At 42.6% G+C, this 18,520-nt stretch overlaps 1 protein-coding gene across 4 annotated transcripts in view; it reads right to left on the bottom strand.

Annotated features, from left to right (window-relative positions):
• Nucleotides 1-18,520, bottom strand: part of PTPRO (protein tyrosine phosphatase receptor type O) — a 263,577-nt gene that overhangs the window by 9,079 nt on the left and 235,978 nt on the right. For all 4 annotated transcript variants that reach the window (XR_016441869.1, XM_090043530.1, XM_090043531.1 and 1 more), the window contains 3 exons: nt 17,404-17,558; nt 11,710-11,845; nt 1,064-1,184 (listed from right to left, as the gene is read on the bottom strand). Coding sequence is in view for 3 of the 4 variants with exons in the window: in XM_090043530.1 (XP_089899656.1) it covers nt 1,080-1,184; nt 11,710-11,845; nt 17,404-17,558 (396 nt within the window). In the remaining variant the exon portion in view is untranslated. The remainder of the gene's footprint in view (nt 1-1,063; nt 1,185-11,709; nt 11,846-17,403; nt 17,559-18,520) is intronic.

Raw genomic sequence — 18,520 nt, 5'->3', positions numbered from 1 at the left:
TGCTGCTTGGATTTCCAACATCTTGACAAAAGTAGCTCAGTATCGTTAATTATGTTTTCCAGAGGGAGAAACTGAGGAACAGAACCAGATTAACCCTTTAGTAGGCCCTAGGCAAACAAAGTTGTGGGCTCCTACTTTTTTCACTCAATTATAGTATGTGAAATAAACACAACAGGGCACCTGCTTCACTTAGGGCCCTAGGAATGTGCCTAATTTGCCTATATGTTAACCCAGCCCTGCTGAGGAACAGACAGGCATATGTGCCTAAAGGTGCACAACAATTTGTGGAGCTTGGTGAAGTTGCTTTTGACTCCAAAACAACATGCTAGGACTAGGTTATCTGTCAGCAGTTTGACATGTCAGGTTTGTTGTGATTTTCTCCTGTTTCACTTTGAGCTGAACACTTAAAATATAAGAATTTTATAGCGAGTTGCTCAGTAGCAGTGGTGGTAAGTTGACACTCCTTCCATATGCACAGCCGAGGCTAATGGTCTTCCCAGACTTCAGCCTTGGAGTTTATTTGCTGCCAACTGTCTCTTCAGCAGCCTCTGTGACTTGTCTGGTAGCACAGCCTAAGAACACCCAATATGGGTTGGACTTTCAATTGACCCTGATAATTTGGTGGTTGATAGATGACAACTGATTGGCTTCATTCTCTCACAAATCACTATCAATTATACTTTTTTTTTAAATTTATCCTTTAAATTTGGCAGAGGACAGCTGCCTCATCCAGAACACTGATATGAAACATTCTGTTTAGCCAGCCTTTTTTTTTTTTTAATGGTTGGTGAGCCAGAAAAGTTGCTGTGGAAAGTATGACCTACAGTACTTTGTTTCAACTCCAATGACTAATGCAGCTTGCCTTATGCTCTGCACACACCCTTCTCTCCCTTGCCTCCCCCTGCAACAGCCCCATATAAAAATCACCCCTAGAGGGGCAAGGTATAGAAAATTTCAAATCCAAGCAGAAGAAATCTTGAGAAGGGAAAAGGTTATGATGAAAGTCCTGATAGAAACATTACTTCTGTAAGCAGAATTGCAGGCACAGTTTCATGAGACTTACCACCTGTGAGCCTGAACTAGGACTTGCTGACATTCTCATATATGACATCACTGATACAGAACTGCTGCTTTTTCTTTTGCCACATCAATTGCACACACTGATGAATAAAAATGTATTGTTCCTGGAAAAAACAGAGACAAAAAAAAATGCATGTGTTTTTCCATCTGCTATAGCTTGGCAAAACCTGGACAGGAACTATATAATGAGAAGACCGGTTCAGTCAGCCATTTTTACAGTAGTGCAGTTGTATGAGGTCTGCATGGCAATGTACCCATTAAAGAAACTGGCTTTCCATATGCAGTATCAATGGAAACAAACTGTGCCAGCATTGCCTCTGTGTCACCATTAGTTACATGACTTCTTAATTAACTGAATAATGCTGATGAGTTAGACTGTAACATTGTTGACTGAATTTATGTCACTTGGCTGGAGACCAATGCTAGGCAAGTTTCGACCAGAAGTAAAGATCACATTTTTAACAGTGTGGGTAACTGGCCATTGGAAAAATTTACTAAGGGCTAGAGTAGATTTTCTTTCTCACTGGCAATTTTAAAATCAAGCCTGGATATTGTTCTAAAAGACACTCTAGTGCCAAGAAGACTTAATTCAAGGAAGTACTCTGGCTAATGTGATTACAGTGATTTTTTCTGGTCTTTGAATCTCCATATTGTCACCACTCTCATTGCCTTAGCTGTTGCCTTGTTGCATCTTACAAATTTAGCAGGGCTTGGCCTGGTCAGTCCCTGAAAGGGTTACATTCAAGGAAATTCCAGCTGGTATGGCAGGTGACACTGGTGATTCTGTATTAGTAATGCCCTAATCCTGGATGGATGAATTTTAGAGGCTGTATAGAAAACCTAAGATCCTCTCATTTGTGGTCATTAAAAGTTCCCTTGGCACCATTTGCCCCAGGGTGCCAGACAATTTACAGTTGCAACTTGCTACAGTGTGCATTGCTTCCTGTCTGGTAGCTATGGACAGAGAAGTGAGGGGCCAACCTTTTTGGCAGGCATGCCGCAGACTAAGCCCCACAGCCTCTCTCAGTACCACTCCAATCCCCTTCCCCTGCCTGACCTGTGGCATTGCTTTCTGCTCCCTGTGTGCAAACTGTTGCTGTGCTTTTTTGCTGCATGCCTTTATATGTAGGGTGACCATATGAAACAATGGACACTGCCCCCCACCCTCCCGTCTCGCTGCCTCTCAAGTCAGTAGCACTGTTGATGGCAGAGGAGGGGATGGGACACGATGGTGCAGCTCTGGTATTACTATTCGGGCAGGTAAGGGAGTCAACGGCTCATGAATAACCTATTATTCTTTGCTTCACAGGTGTTAACAATCACCTCCCCTTTTTACTAGTCAGCACACTAATCAAGCTAGCCTATTTTAGGACAATTTTGCTGTCTTTTAGGACTTCCTATTTCATGCTGCTCTGCCTCCCTACTCTGTGCCCCGTGCCTGGGATGTTCATGTTAAATTTCACCAGCCAACTAGAACTGGCCTCCAAAATCCAGGACTGTTCCAGCCAAACTGGGATACATGGTCAACCTACCTATATGCCACTATGTTCTTTGCTCCTCCCTGATCCATCACATGCCACACACACAGGCTGCCTGTGCCATTTGTAGCACCCATGCTGCAGGCTGTCCATCCCTGGAGTAGGGTATTAAACAACTGATAAGTGTGACGCAGCAGTGCATTGAAGTGGCATGCTTATACAGACATGCTTGGAAGCATGGGTATCCCTTAGATTTGGTGGCTGTATGTAAAAACCCTTTTTTGTTTTTTACTAAAATATTAATCTTGGGAGAACATATTAAAGCATTATGATCCTTATATTCAGCCCAATAAAAGCTCTTGGTTAGCATCATGCTTTTTATATGTCTGTCTAAAACTTTTGACAACAAACCAGTAAAACTTGTTCACAAACTATTCAACAATTTCTTTATGGAGTTATCACCATATAAATTATTTGCATTGTAACAATGTTGGAAAAGGGCCGTTTTTTTGTTATCTGTACATACAGTGTTTAAACACAAGCACAGAATCAGAAAAAAATAGTTAAAAACAATCTTCACTGCATTGAAAGTAGGAGCTTCATTACCAGGAATGGCTAACAGACAGCAGAATAGTAGAACAAAGGCTGGCTTTATTGGAACACCAACACCATTAAAAAGAAGGGAGGATCATTAACACCCTATGAATAAAGAGTTTAAAAGGGATCAGGTAGATTATAATGAGCCACAAAGTCACATGACTCCATCAGCACTTCCCGACTAGAAATGTTCCTGCCACTGCCAGACAGTTGGTGTTCACCCTTGGGTGCAGCAGGAATCAAGTGTACCAGTGTAAGTGGATGCAAGTGTATCAGTGCATACCCCCTGGGTCTGCCCCTAGCTTCAAGAGGTCATTAGTCCAGTCTCCTATCCCCAGAGCTAAGGAGCCAGGGGTCAGGGGGAGGGAGGAGGTAGTGTGGTGCAATCGCATGGGCCTTTAGTTCCTGCTGTACCCAACTTTAAAACCAACTGCCTGAGAGGGGCAGAAGCATTTCTATTCAGGTACTACTAAGAGAGGCAACTGAATTCTATCATCTCCCTGATTCCTGTTAATCTTTTTCTACTCCACCAGTGTGAACAATAGGGCTGTGCAAAAAAGGCCCCATTTCGTTTCAACTTGCATTTCACCAATTCAACAGAACAGCATTTTGTTTCAACTTGAAAGGGGTGCTCCATTTTGTTTTGTCAAAACAGTTTCACTGTTTTAAAGTTTAACCCATAGGCTATAATGGGGAAGCACAAAACAGCTTATAACTCTCATTTCTGACCTGATTTGGGTGAAGCTTGTGGGAATAGTAGCCCCTTCCGAGGGCATGAAGCCTGCCAAGTTTCAAGGAGTTAGGTGCAGGAGTTTCAGGGAAACTACACCTCAAGCTGCAGACAAGCAAAACTCATGACATGGGTGACACTGTGTGTGTTAAGGTGCAGCAGGTGAAAGCTGCAGGCCTGCTAGCCCCTGCTGAGGCCACAAAGCCTGCCAGCTGTCAAGAAGATGGATGCAGGGGTTCTGGGGCCCTGCACCTCTAGCTGCTGACAGGCAAAACTCGTGACATGGTGGATGACACCATGCGTCACTCAGCTGACACCAAGGCAGAAAGTAGGGTAGTTCAAACAATGCTGCCTTTTATCCAGTTTTTCCATCCCTCCCCCAGAGCCCCAGAACACTGGGATTGGAAGGGACCTCAGGAAAGGATGACAGTCACTGGCCAGCTACACAGTCAATAATGAGATCACTCCTCCCCCGCCCCCGGCTCCCCTCCCTCTCCTTACTTTAGTTTCTGTTTCCCTCCAGACAAGTCCAGCCTGAGCTTCGAAACGTTTTGAAATTTTCGAAGCACTCTTTTTCGTTTCAATTTTGCTATTTCAAGCTCAAAATGATTTGAAACAATGTTGAAATGAAACTGCTGGCAAAAGTTCGCACAGCCCTAGTTAACAACCCTCTCCCTTTTTCAAATGGTCTTGATATTTCATTATTCAAACTATCCTTTGTTCTGCAACGCTACTGTCTGTTAGCCTTCCCTGCTAATGGCTCTCCTATTTCAGAGCCCTGCAGAATGAACCTTAACTCAGGTTTGGTAATACTCACTCAGATGTAAAAATGACTGACAGAGAGGTATTGGAGGCATTGTCATGAGGCTCAAGAATACTAGATTTTGTTTTCTGAATCTGAATAAGATATGTGCCTTTAACTATAATGACTAAAAACTACAATGACTAAACTACTGAGACAACATCCTATGACTATTTTTTGCCTACTTTTTTATGTTTCTTAAACTTCATATATACGCTAGAAAATTAATGCACATTTCATTTATATTTGTTATTTTGCTTTGAACATCATAATACAGTGCTAGCCCCCTTCCATATTAGGAAAGCTTCTAGTTTCTTTAACTAGAGAAAAAATGTGTGTTGTGTTGTGTAATATGTGACGATTTACCAGACCATGTGCACTCCCTTTTTCAAAATCCTAAATCTGCCCAGAGAGCTCTCTTCATAGACTTTGATCTTTGACAAACCAAATACTGCCATAGTATAGGTAAATAATAAATATTACATTTCATCGTGATTTTCATATCTCATAATTTAGCCCCATTCCGGGGCAAAAGGAGGAAAAAAACTGGTGAAACTAAAAATACTCTTTTAGGCTCTGGGGCCTGCTGACTTAAAAGTAGAAATGCTCCAAGCCATGGAATCTGAGTCCCAATTCCAAACACTCTCCACCTACAAGGCATTTATAACCCTGGGAGCTTTGGCACGGGTTACCTTAAAACCAGCATAAAGACACTTAAAATGAGAGCAAGTCATTAGTAGAGAGATATTAAACTGCCATGAGTTCCCTCTAAATATTTCAAAGTTATCCCACTCCAGCTGAGGTTCGCCTAGTTTTGCCCAGGTCATTCTAGGGTGTGGTATGCATGCTCTGAATTTACCGAACTAGGACCAGTGCAAAATTCAGACCTCAAGTCTAATTGGATTTCTAGAACCCATTAACCTGGAATCCTGAGTGGATGGAATTTAGGGTCATCTTTACTTGAGACTCGTTCAGTTTGCGAACTATTCAATGAACCCGGGCCAAGTTTCCAGTTCAGTGGGAAACATGAAACCAAGTATGTTGCCTGTGGTTTCAGGTTCTGTAATAAAAGGCTTGCTTGCTCTTACCACCCAGCCCATCCTGCCTTGAAATCACACTGACATCTAGTGGCCTGTGGGGACAACACTTCAGAGAGACTCCCTACCTCTCATTAAAAACACAGTAAGTCAAGGCTGGCAAGCAAATATATGAATGTCAATGCAACCCACACATGACTGTGATAAGGTTTTTCTGCTTGTCAGGATGCATCAGAGCTAGCTTTGTTGACTAAGATTATGAGGTAGGCGTCTCTCTCGCTTTCTCTCATACATACATAGCTTGTGAGCCAGATTCTGCTCCCATGTATTTAATCCTGCTCCTTGGCACTAGTTAGTGGAGCATTTTAATCCTGATCTAGCCTACTGAAGCATTACAACCCCTTCTGCGTGTATGTGTGTGTGTGTATACGTACCGGTGTGGGATGGAAAGAGAGAGGAGTGATATTTTGCTAAAACACCAATGTAGGAGGCAACAGACCAGCTGGCCAATGAAAACATGGAAACAAGATAGAAGCCAGAAAGCCATTACAATTAACTGCATAGGAGCAGGGGGGCACTATCCTCTCTAAAGCAGTGGGAGATGTTCATGTTAAGATGGGTCATGACCTGGGCCCCTATGTCATTCCTATTTACCCACTAATCAGCTGCACAGAATTAAGAGCCTCTTCTGAGATGCATTACCTCAGTGGTAGTCAGGAATTTAAAATAATCTCTGTGCTTTGAATCCTTAAATGGAAGAAGTCTTACTATTAACTTCAATAGGCATTGGATCAAGTCCTTGCAATATGATGAAAAGAGGTTGATTGCCTGTGATATGTAACACAGCAGATCCTCAAGGAATCAATTTCTAAGCTCTTGTAGGAGAAGAAGGTGTTTAGGAAGGGTCAGCATGGATTCACCAAGGGCAAGTCATGCCTGACCAACCTGATTGCCTTCTATGATGAGATGACTGGCTCTGTGGAGGCAGGGAGACCAGTGGATGTGGTGTACCTTGTTTTTAGCAAGGCTTTTGATATGGTCTCCCACAGTGCTCGTACAGCGAGCATTAAACTCACAGGGAGCTTTAAACTAGGTTCATCAGGGGATGGGAATGCAGAGGTGCAGGTGGACACTTTGATGTCAATCCAGGTGATGCGAGCAGGAACAACGCAGATGAGTGACAAGGGCCCAGGCAAGCTTGAGAACAAGAGGGCAGCACAAACACCCATAGGAGGTCTCAACTGCCTCTACACAAATGCTAGAAGTATAGGGAATAAGCAGGAGGAACTGCCCTCTTGCTAGCTAGCAAAAACCCAGACCTGGTTGGGCTTGCAGAAACCTGGCAGTATTCTACCCATGACTGGGCAGCAGACATCGAAGTTGTATAGCTGGGATAGAGTAGGGAAAAAAGCAAGGGCGGGGTGTAGCACTCTATGTTAAAGAACATTACACATCCTCAATGATCAGGATGGGTTCAGAAGAGGGCCAAACTGAGGTGCTCTGGGTTAGAATGCAAGGGGGTTGTGAGGAAAGGGACTTGATAGTGGGCATCTACTACAGACCGCCTCACCAGGGGAATGAGCTGGACCAGGAATTTTCAGGTCAGCTCATGGAGGCTGTAAGGACACGGGACGTGGTTGTCATGGGTAACCTAAACTACCCAGACATCTGCTGGGAGGAACAGTCAGCCGGGTCTGAATGCTCACATCAGTTTTTAGCCTGCATACAGGACCCCCACCTAACCCAGAAAGTACACAATCCCACCAGAGGAGATGCCTTGCTGGACTTGGTCCTTGCCACAGGCAATGACCTGGTGAGGGATCTGCAGGTGCTCAACTTCCTAAACATTAGTGACCATTGTCTGCTGGAATTTACTGTCTGGTGCAGAGTGGTAAAAGCAAGCAGTAAGGCAAAAGTCCTTGATTTTAGGAGGGCCAACTTCAATGAACTAAGGAGATTAGTAAGGCAGACACTGGGGACTCAGAGCCTCAATGAGATGGGAGTCCAGGACGGCTGGTTGTTCCTTAAGCAGATGATCCTCTGAGTTCAGAGTCAGTCCCAATGTGAACCAAAGGGGGAAAGAATGCTAAAAAGCCCCCTTGGCTCAGTAAAGGCATCCAGGAGGGACTGAGGGCAAAAAAGGTGGCATATAATCAGTGGAAGTAAGGGGCTATCACCAAGAAGGATTACACCTCCATTGCTCATGATTGCAGGGAGGCAGTTAGGAAGGCCAAGGCAGAGACGGAACTAGGGCTGGCAACCAGAATTAAGGATAATGAAAAGTCCTTTTTCAAATACATAGGGAGTAAGAAGGTGGCACTACGTAAGATGGGGCCCCTACAGGACAGACTTGGCAATCTGGAGATTGCAGCAAAGGAAAAAGCTGATCTCTTCAACGAGTTCTTTGCCTCCATATTTCTAAGCAGGGACCAGGAAAATACCCTCACTAGGATTATGGACAGGCTCAGGGGACACGACACTATGCCTAGGGTCAGGGATGATTTAGTTAGGGAACTCTTGGAGGGGCTGGACTTGTTTAAATCAGCAGGTCCAGATGCTCTTCATCCAAGGGTACTGAGGGACTTGGCAGAGGTCATAGCAGGGCCCCTGGCACAGCTGTACGAGCACTTGTGGTGCTCTGGCTAGGTCCGAAAGGACTGGAAAAGGGCCAAATGTGGTCCCCATTTACAAGAAGGGGAGAAAGGAGGATCTGGGTAACTATAGGCCAATTAGTTTCACCTTTGTCCTTGAGAAGACCTTTGAGAAAATTATCGAGGAGCATATCTGCAGGGGCCCAGCATAGGAGGTAACGCCCAGGGACAACCAACATGGGTTCACTGAGGGTATATCCTGCCTGACTAACCTTGTTTCATTTTATGACCAAGTCACCAAGTCCTTGGATGCGGGCATTGAGGTGGATGTCGTCTACCTGGACTTCAAAAAGGCCTTGGACAAGGTTTCTCATCCCATTCTCATAAAAAAACTAGGCAACTGCAGCATTGATGCCTATATAGTCAGATGGGTAGCAAATTGACTTGATGGTCACACCCAGAGAGTGGTGGTGGATGGGTCATTTTTGACCTGGAGGGATGTTGGCAGTGGAGTTCCCCAGGGCTCAGTCCTTGGGCCTGTGCTATTAAACATCTTTATCAGCAACTTGGAGTTGGGTGTGGAAAACACACCATCCAAATTCACTGATGACACAAAAATGTGGGGAGAAGTGGGCACACTGGAGGGGAGGGACAGAATCCAACTAGCGTTAGACAGGTTACAGAGGTGGGCAGATGAGAATAGAATGAAATTCAACACAGGCAAGTGCAAGGTGCTGCACCTAGAGAGAAGGAACCTGCAACATACCTATAGGCTGGGGAATACCCTTCTCAACAACACAGTGGCTGAAAAGGATCTTGGAATCATTGTTGACTCCAGGATGGATATGAGCCACCAATGCAAAGAAGAGGTCAGTGAGGCTAACCACACCTTGTCGTGCATCTACAGATGCATCACAAGCAGGTCCAGGGAGGTGATTCTTTCCCTCTATGCAGTGCTGGTCAGGCTGCAGTTGGAGTACTGTGTCCATTTCTGGGCACTGCACTTCAAGAGGGATGTGGCTAACCTTGAGAGGATCCAGAGGAGAGTCACTCACATGGGGCAGCAAGCCAGGCCCGTTGAAGATAGACTAAAGGGCCTAAATCTATTCAGCCTCCACAAGAGAAGACTGAGAGGAGATCTGGTGGCCATCTATAAACTCACTGGGGGAACCAGCAGAAAATAGGTGAGGCTCTGTTCCCCCCGGGCTCCACCTGGGATAACAAGGAATAATAGCCACAAATTGATTGAGAGTAGGTTCAGGCTTGATATCAGGAGGCATTACTTTACGGTTAGGGATGCCAGGCTCTGCAATGGGATCCCAAGGGAGGTGGTGCTCTCCCCTAACTTGGGGGTCTTCAAGAGGAGGTTGGATAGATACCTGGCTGAGGTATTATGATCCCAGTACTCATTCCTGCCCAGGGCAGGGATTTGGACTTGATGATCTGTTTATGAACTATGAAACGTTGTAAAAGGCAAGCTAAAGAAGTACTGGCTGGATGAACAAACTGTAAGGTAGATAGAAAACTGGCTGGAGCATCAGGTTCATAGAGTAGTAATTAATGGTTCGATGTCTAGTGGGCAACCGGTATCAAGTGAAGTGCCGTAGAGGTCAGTTTTGTTCAATTTCTTCATCAACGACCTGGAAGATAGCATACACGGCACCCTCAGCAAGTTTGCAAATGACATCAAGCTGTAGGGAGCAATAGATATGTTGGAGGGTCGGCCTACGATTCAGAGTGACCCAAACAAATTGGAGGATTGGGCCAAAAGAAATACGAGGTTCAACAAAGACAAGTGCAAAGTCCTGCACTTAGGACAGAACAATTCCATGCACTGGTACAGGCTGGGGACTGACTGGCTGGGCAGGAAAAAGACCTGGGGGTTACAGTGGACAATAATCTAAATATGAATCAACAGCGTGTCCTTGTTGTGAAGATGGCTAACAGCATACTGTGCTACATTGGTAGGAGTGTTGCCAGCAGGTCAAGGGAAGTGATTATTCCCTTCTATTCACCACTGGTGAGGCCACATCTGGAGTACTGTGTTCAGTTTTAGGCCCCCCACTACAGAAAGGATGTTGGTGGACTGGAGAGAGTCCAACGGAGGGCAATGAAAATCATGAGGGGGACAGGACATGTGACTTATGAGGACAGGTTAAGGGAACTGGGCTTATTTAGTCTAGAAAAGAGGAGAATGGAAGGGGATTTAATAGCAGCCTTCCGTTACCTGAAGAGGGTTTTGAAGGAGGATGGAGCAAGACTGTTCTCAGTGGTGGCGGACGACAGAACAAGGAGCAACAGTCCCAAGCTGAAGCAAGGGAAGTTTAAGTTAGATATTAGGAAGAAATTTTCTCACCAGGAGGGTAGTAAATCACTGGAACAAGTTACCCAGAGAGGCTGCGAACTCTGCATCTTTGGAGGTTTTTAAGACTCAGCTAGACAAAGCCTTGGTTGGGATGATCTAGCTGGGGATGATCCTGCTTTGACCAGGGGGTTGAACTAGATGACCTCCTGAGGTCCCTTCCAACCCTAATTTTCTATGACTCTATGATAAAAATGAAGCCCCAAAATAGACACAAGGTAGACCATGCTACTATAGGTTCCCCACATAATGCCTCAGCAACTTTGTCTACATGCTGACTTGGAATGAAGCATCTTTAAAGTAGTTCATCTTCCAGACCCAGTCTGTCAGTTACGATGTAATCTTTTTTTCCAGTTTAGGATCAACAACTAATTTAATAGAGTCAATAAAAAGCCAAGTGAATGAAAACTTTCAGACATTAGTACAGCTGATGAGAACATTCCATAGAGAAAATGGAAAATATGTTTCACATCAGAAATATTGTTCTATCAACACTTGTTCTATTGACAATTGATTGCTCTCACAGTGTACTTGTTTTATTTTCGCTGTTTCCAATTTTAATTTTTTTGGATATTCACTGTGCAACTTTAGTTCATTAGCTTTTTCATAACATTTCATTGACCAAAAATGAATACCTATCCAATCCCAAAAGATCCCCAATACTCATTTAAACCCATGAATAAGTCCAGTATTTTCCAATCTGTTATGCTTCATGTCATTTGTTCACGTCTACTTCAATTACTAGTCACCCCATCTAAAATATGTCAGTTTATTAAGATAAAAGGCTGTCCTGATCTATTAGTATTTAATGGATCATAGGAACAAAAATACAATAATATAAATTTGATAAGGAGAAGAAAACTTTTTCATCTATATACAGAAAAGAGTAAAATGCTCATTGGAATCAACAGTTGCAGGATTCAAGAGCATGCTGTAGAGAAAAAGCATGAAATAGTTATACAGAATAGTTATACAATACAGGATTTCTTTAATAGGATTCATTCTGAAATACAAGAGGATGAAATACCATACCTCTGTCTGCACCATGGACATCCTATAAGACCGCATGTCAGACACCAGTCCTAATATATCTACAAACTCGTGATCACGAATGTGCTGCAAGAGCCGATCCAATGCTATAAAGGTTCCTGTCCGTCCCACACCAGCACTGTAACACACATCATCATCACAGGTTACCACTTTTTGTGGAGATACTTAGGAAACACTGAGTTTGCAGGTGCAGAAAGCAAATGCCATCCTGCAGTTTGGAATGAAGGCATCATTTATGATGGAAAAAATGTATAATTTAGCTTTTTAAAATATCTATAATATATGCTGCACAATACCCCACATGTCCCTTATAAAGGACACACACAACTAATAGATTTGCAGTTATTTCACCCTTTTAAAGTAAATATACAGAAAGAACTGATAAATGCATGATCTTTTTAGGCTACAGAACTCAGATTTTGAGAGAGCCTGGGCCTAATCAGTCTCCTCTTCACCTTGCCCAAGGTTAGGAGCAAGGTGGTAGAAAGGTTCAGGTGCCTTGCTCTGGCTATGGAAGAATGAGTGCAAACCCTGCTCTGGGTTTGTGCTAAAGACTGCCATTTGTAAATCAGGGCCTGGGGAGTCCAGGAACACTGGATATGATGCTGGCTATAGAAACTGGTAATCCCTGACCACAATGGCCTAATGGTGTGCTAGGCTCAGGTGGATCTTTGATCTCTCTCTGCTGCATTCTATTGTCTCATCATCTTCTTCCCATTCCCAGGAAAATTACAACATTAGGTCTATTTGAATTCACAGGTACACCTTGTATAGTTTATTGTGCTTACTACAAAAGGACTCTATGAAGTAGAGCCTGTTGTTCTACACAGCTTGGTTTCATAAACTCCACAAAGTCAACACACTTCCTGTTAAAGAAAAACTTTGCAACAGCCCATTCCCCCAAAGAAATAGCTAGTAAATCTAAATGGACAATGGCCGGGCGGAAATGAAGATTAAATGACTTGCCCACGGTTCCACAGGAGATATCTGGTAGAGCCTAGGTCTCCTGATTTCTAGTTTAAAGCCTATATATACTGGACTATGCAGCAACCTCCCTCTGCACCCCGCCCCCCCCCGCTTCTTCCCCAGCCCCACTCTAAAAAATGGATTATGAGCAAAGAAATAAAATATCTCTATTCTCATTAAAGGCGTCTTCAGACCGACTATATAGGCAGACACAATGGAACTACAGTAGTCTTGGGACATTGGAAGGACATTTATTGCAACATAACCCCCACTTTGTTCACTTACTCCTGCAGTGACAGAAGAGCAGTCAAGGCCCTGCTGAACTCTGCACTGCAGATACAGATCCTTAGGTCACGTGAACCTGTTGGGCAGAAGGTACCATGATCCAGGACACCTACTCCGGAAACATGAGATGGCTTCCAATAAGATACACTGCTTTGAACTCAGATTTTACCTCAAACTTCTAGTGGACAAGTATGTTTATGCTTAAGATATTTAGGACCAGTTCTCCTTCTATCAGAAAGTATACCTAATTTCATGTAAATACCTAGCCCTTTATTTTATTTTTGGTGGATGAAATTAGTTCTTTATAGCTACAATTTCAATCCTTAGTGTACTTGTACTGCTTCACTTCATCAGGTTCTTCAGGAAACCATTGAAAGCCTTTAGAATAAACAGTTCAGCTCAAGGTAGCTTACAAGTGGTTTCATGAGCTAGTTGGTGGTTTTTAAACTCTAATTTGTTAATCCAAAAGAAATGTTGATTTCATGCATCTGACAGATGAGGCATACCAAATTCATGAATCCAATCAGAGGCTCTTAATCTAATTATTTTGACAGGTATCTGCTCATGAATTAATGAATCCAATTTCATGAATTTGACAGAAGTGATTTAAAAAAATCACAAATCTGCTAGATGTAAAAATAGATGTATGAAACTCAATTTAATGAATTCAGTAATAGGCTATCAATTTCATGCTTGCATTAAAGTTTGAGATTAATTTTAAAGGTGTACAAAATAATGTATTGGTATTTTTTTCTTTTTACTGATTTCCTGTAGTGGTTACTTTCCTCCATAACTATAATATATATATTTGTAGCTAGTTTGTTATAGTACAGAGTATATTTCATTACAGGTGGAATTATCTTTATTAAAGGTAATATAGTACACTCGTGTTCCTATGTTTCATTACTGGTACATATTGTGAAGTAAGCATGGAATAGGGGAGCTGAGCATAAGTAATGAAAGAAATAAAACATTTTATACAAGTCCCTTCTTTGAGCCTACAGTATATGTCTCTGTTTTGCATTATGGCTCAATCTTGCAACTTTACTCCCCATGAGTTTACTTAGTAACTTGTGTAGGGAAGGCTACATGCCAGGCTATTAGGGCTGTGTGAAACAGTACCATTCTGTTTCACCTAGAGTTTCAAGTTTTCAGCGGAACAGTGTTTTGTATCGAATTTCATTTTGATTTGAAACAGCTGTTGCATCTTGCTTCATTGAAACAATGAGGTTGTTTCAACTCTGGTTCGATGTTTCGCTAGATCAGCCAGTGACAGGCTAGATCCCCTGGTGCTAGATCCATAGCGCTGCAGATGGGAATTCAGCTCAGCTAGACTGACTTCCCCAGTGCTATGGTTGAAACATTTTGACTTTTGAAATGTTTTGACTAGCCTTGTTTTGTCTGTTTTGAAGCCCTTTATTTCATTTCAATTTTGTTGTTTTGACCTCAAAATGAGTCGAAATGAAACTGCTGGCGAAATTTTGCACAGCCCTACTGGTAATTATAAAAAATGCTGCTGTGGCATGATTTACTAATGAGCGCGTGAGAAATATCATAAGGAAGCTGAAGCAGTGTTACTGTAAAAGGCTGTTTGCTGTGAAATGTCACTGTCACTTAGGACTTGCCATCTGACTGCAAGTCACAGTTAGCTGTATTACTCGTAAGTCAAGCAGCAAGCAGGGTAGACTTGCACTTTATTGACTAAGTTATCTAAATTAAATATATCAATATATTGATATATAAATGAGATATAATATATCAATATGTATGTGTGTGTGTTTATAATTTAATTTATATAATTTAGTGTAAATGTGTGTAATATATAATACATGCATATTATATATACATACACACACACACACACACACGTGCTTTTGTGAGCTGCAGTTCATCATCTGATTAAGTTAGCTCCAGCTTATGATATATAAATCTTTATAGACTAATTTTTATATAAAGAAATTTGTGTATAAAGTGCAGAACAGGAAGTGCCAAACACTTCAGTCATGAAAAACCTGCAGCTAGGGCTTTTGATGTTATGTCCACATAGTATAGTACTAGGGCTGTGCGAGTTGGCAGCAATCTGATCCGGCTTCAGATCCGGCTGCTTCAGGTGGCCGCGATCCGACTGGGTTTCCGCCTCAATTCGGCCGAAGTAGCTCCAAAGTTTTGGAGCCACCTCGAGAGATCCAGCCATAGGGTATAATGGGGAATCAATGAAATATCTATAACTTTGTTGGTTTGTGTCCAATTTGGATTAAACGTGCAGGGATGGCAGCCTCTGCAGAGAGCATGAAACCTGCCAAGTTTCAAGAAGATCAGTGCAGGGGTTTGGGGGAAAACTGTACCCCAGATTCTTGAAAGCCAAACTCATGTTACAGCTGTGTGTTACAACATGGGGGTGAAAACTGCAGGGCTGGACAAGCAAAACTCATGCCATGAGTGACACTGCGTGTTAAGGCACAGCAGGGTGACAGCTGCAGGGATGGTGGCCCCTGCTGTGACGCCTGCCAGCTGTGCAGGAGATTGGTGCAGGGGGGGTCTTGGGGCCCTGCACCCCTAGCTGCTGATGGGCAAAACTGGTGCCAAGACTTAGCCTGGTTTTGTAGGTGCTAATTGCTACTCGTTAAGTCATTATGTAGTAGCTAGGTCCTGTGTATTGAGCTGGTCTGAGTCCCTGGTCCAGGAGTGAATTATGATCGATTGTTTGGTAACTGGGAACACAGCAGCTCAGCAGCCAGGCCTGCAGCAGTGTCTCCCCTCCCCACTCCAAGACAGACACAGTCAGTCCCATAGCACCCATGGCACGAGTTTTGCTTGTCCCCAGCTTGAGAGGCAGTTCCCCCCAAACCCCTGCACCAATCTTCCTATAGCTTGACAAGCGTTGTGGCCTCAATAAGAGCTACCACCCCTGCAGTTTTGATCCCCTGTGCTGTAACACATAGACATGACAGGAGCTTTGCTTTCAACAATTTGGGGTACAGTTGCCCCACAACCCCTACACCTATCTTCTTGAAACTTGGCAGGCTTTGTGACCTCAATAAGGGCTACTACCCCTGCAGTTTTTACCCTCATATATTGTAAGGCCTAGACGTGACGTGAATTTTGCTTTCAAGAATTTGGGATACAGTTCTCCCCAAATCCCTATACCGATATTTTTTAAACTTGGTAGGCTTCATATTCTGAAACATTCCAAAACATCTGAAACATTTCGGATGGTTTCACTTAGTTTCAGAGATGTTTTGGAAGCTTCTGTTTCATTTCAGATTCAGTGTTACCTACATATCCCCATGATAATCTCCTAAAAGTACACTTGAGCTAGGGACAGAAATTACACATAAACTGGTATAAATAACCAGAAACCAGCTCAAATCTGTAACACAACAGAATTTCAGTGCACACAAACTACTTTTAAAATGACCAGAACCAGGTTAAGATAAACCTGGACGGATGTAGTATTGGACTTACCTAAGGTTAAATAAATTTTTTGAACTTCTGTCCCAGATTCCCTCCATATTGAAAGTTAACTCACAGTCCCCACCATCCCAAGATGCTTTGTACCTCCCCTGCAAACCCTCCCACCCCTTGTATGGTGGGCAGGTTAAGGTTGGGCCCAAGCTGTTTGCTCCAGCTGAGCAGGGAGGCGTGGTCTAGAGCCCCCAGCTTTTGACCTGAACAGCTGCAGGTGGGTGGCTGCATTTCCAGAATCAAAAGTGAATGTCTGCTCACTTGCTTATCTTCCCAATCTACACAGCTCAGACTAACCTGCAAAGATTGAATTGATTTGGCCCCGGGCTTTTTGACCATCTGTACTTAACTCTACACATTGTGAGTTGAAATCATAGATGTTTTTTAAGTGGAGTTGGATCAAAAATCACTTTGTTATACACACAATCACTGAAAACAGCTGCTGTTTTCAGAGAGGTCAAGAAGTGTGCTAGCAGAAGATCAGCTGACACACTAAAGCCATTTTAACACTACATAAAAATGCTGTCCAGAAGAAAAGAAAAACCATATGCTGTACAAGAGCTGGTTGTTACTATTGTGGCAAAGACAGCTTGCCTGTGGATTTACATCCGAATGTTAGGAGATCACATTAGTAAAGTGATCTCAGAGAGATCTGTATAGAATAGTTTCTTGCAGGGAAATGCCACACTTAATATCTGACTTCCAAAAAACAGAACAGGGAAATACAGCAGAGGAAGTCCCTTAGCTGATATAAATTAGCCCAGCTGACTTCAAGTGAAGTTGCTCCAATTTATGCTGACTAAAGATCTGGCCTGTAACACTCAACTTTGAAAAATTATGTATCACAATAACTACATCCTTACAACTGGGGCTATAATATGAAATGATAGCCCTCTTGAGTCAATGATAATGCATTTGAAATACTGTAAAATGAAAGAAAATGGAATCTTAAGCATTTACCTGCAGTGTATAATCATGGGCCCCCTACTCTTTGTGGACTGCTGTCTGACCATCTGTACAAACTGCAGGATGCTTTCTGCAGCATTTGTGGTGGGGACACCATGATCAGGCCAGGCAGTATAGTTAAAATGCATTACATCTTGCACCTCATCAGCCTATGGGGAAAAACAAAATAATACCATACCCCAATTAGTTTTTTTCCATGTAATCACATTCAATCTGACAAACACATTTATAAATGCAAATGGTAAAAGTGGTAAAGATCTTATTTTTCAAAATAATTTATGTTCTTTAGCATTCAAAAGGAATAAGACTGCATTTATTTAAAATCATGAACTGCATCATTTTGCAGCTTCTACTTTCTCCATTCTTTTACCCCATTTTTCCTTTTACCCTTCCCTCATCATTTTCCTTTTGATTTTGCCATGCAAAAAGGGAAAGGCCAGAAACACGGGATTTTTCATGTTCAGGTTTCAATGAAAATAAAAAATAATAAAAATGAATTTTCTGAGGGGGAGGGGACAGAATGGAAAAATCACTATTTGAGAAAAAGGACTTCTAATGAAAAAGCTTTGCCATTCAAAAATTTCTACTAACTCTAAGTGAAAGGAGCAATAGGCCAGGGAAATACCTTAACAAAGCTAAGGACAGCTTCTTAACAGCTAAAGGGCATATAGTTAATGCTGTATGTTTCCATAGAATGAAGTTCAAAACTATATTAGAGCAAGCATCCTTTTTAATGCACTAGTTCGAGTCACGGCTTCTCCAATTACATGTGCAATTCAAAATATTGGGAGACAGAAGAGAACACTTGAAAGCTCAGATATCTGAACCCCTTTGATTTGGAAACTTCATGTTCTTGTGAAAGTTGAAGTACAGTCCAGTCTTGACCAGGCTGAAAATATCTTACAAATGGATTTGCTGACCCCCAAACAAAAAGTATGCAAAAACAGAGAAAAATGCCAAGACGACATCTGAATGGTTGGGGAGTTTATTCAGGTTTTTTTTTTTACATTCTTGAGCTTGTCCCTCTTATCCTTAGATGTGGTCCACTGTGATACTTTGAGAGTGAAGCACAGGAAGTCAAGACTGACATGTATGGTAAACTCCCATTTTT

The sequence above is a fragment of the Crocodylus siamensis genome, chromosome 4, assembly GCF_052110815.1.
Source record: "Crocodylus siamensis isolate JL-2025a chromosome 4, ASM5211081v1, whole genome shotgun sequence".
NCBI lineage: Eukaryota > Metazoa > Chordata > Crocodylia > Crocodylidae > Crocodylus > Crocodylus siamensis.
This window is presented reverse-complemented; position numbering and strand designations above follow the sequence as displayed.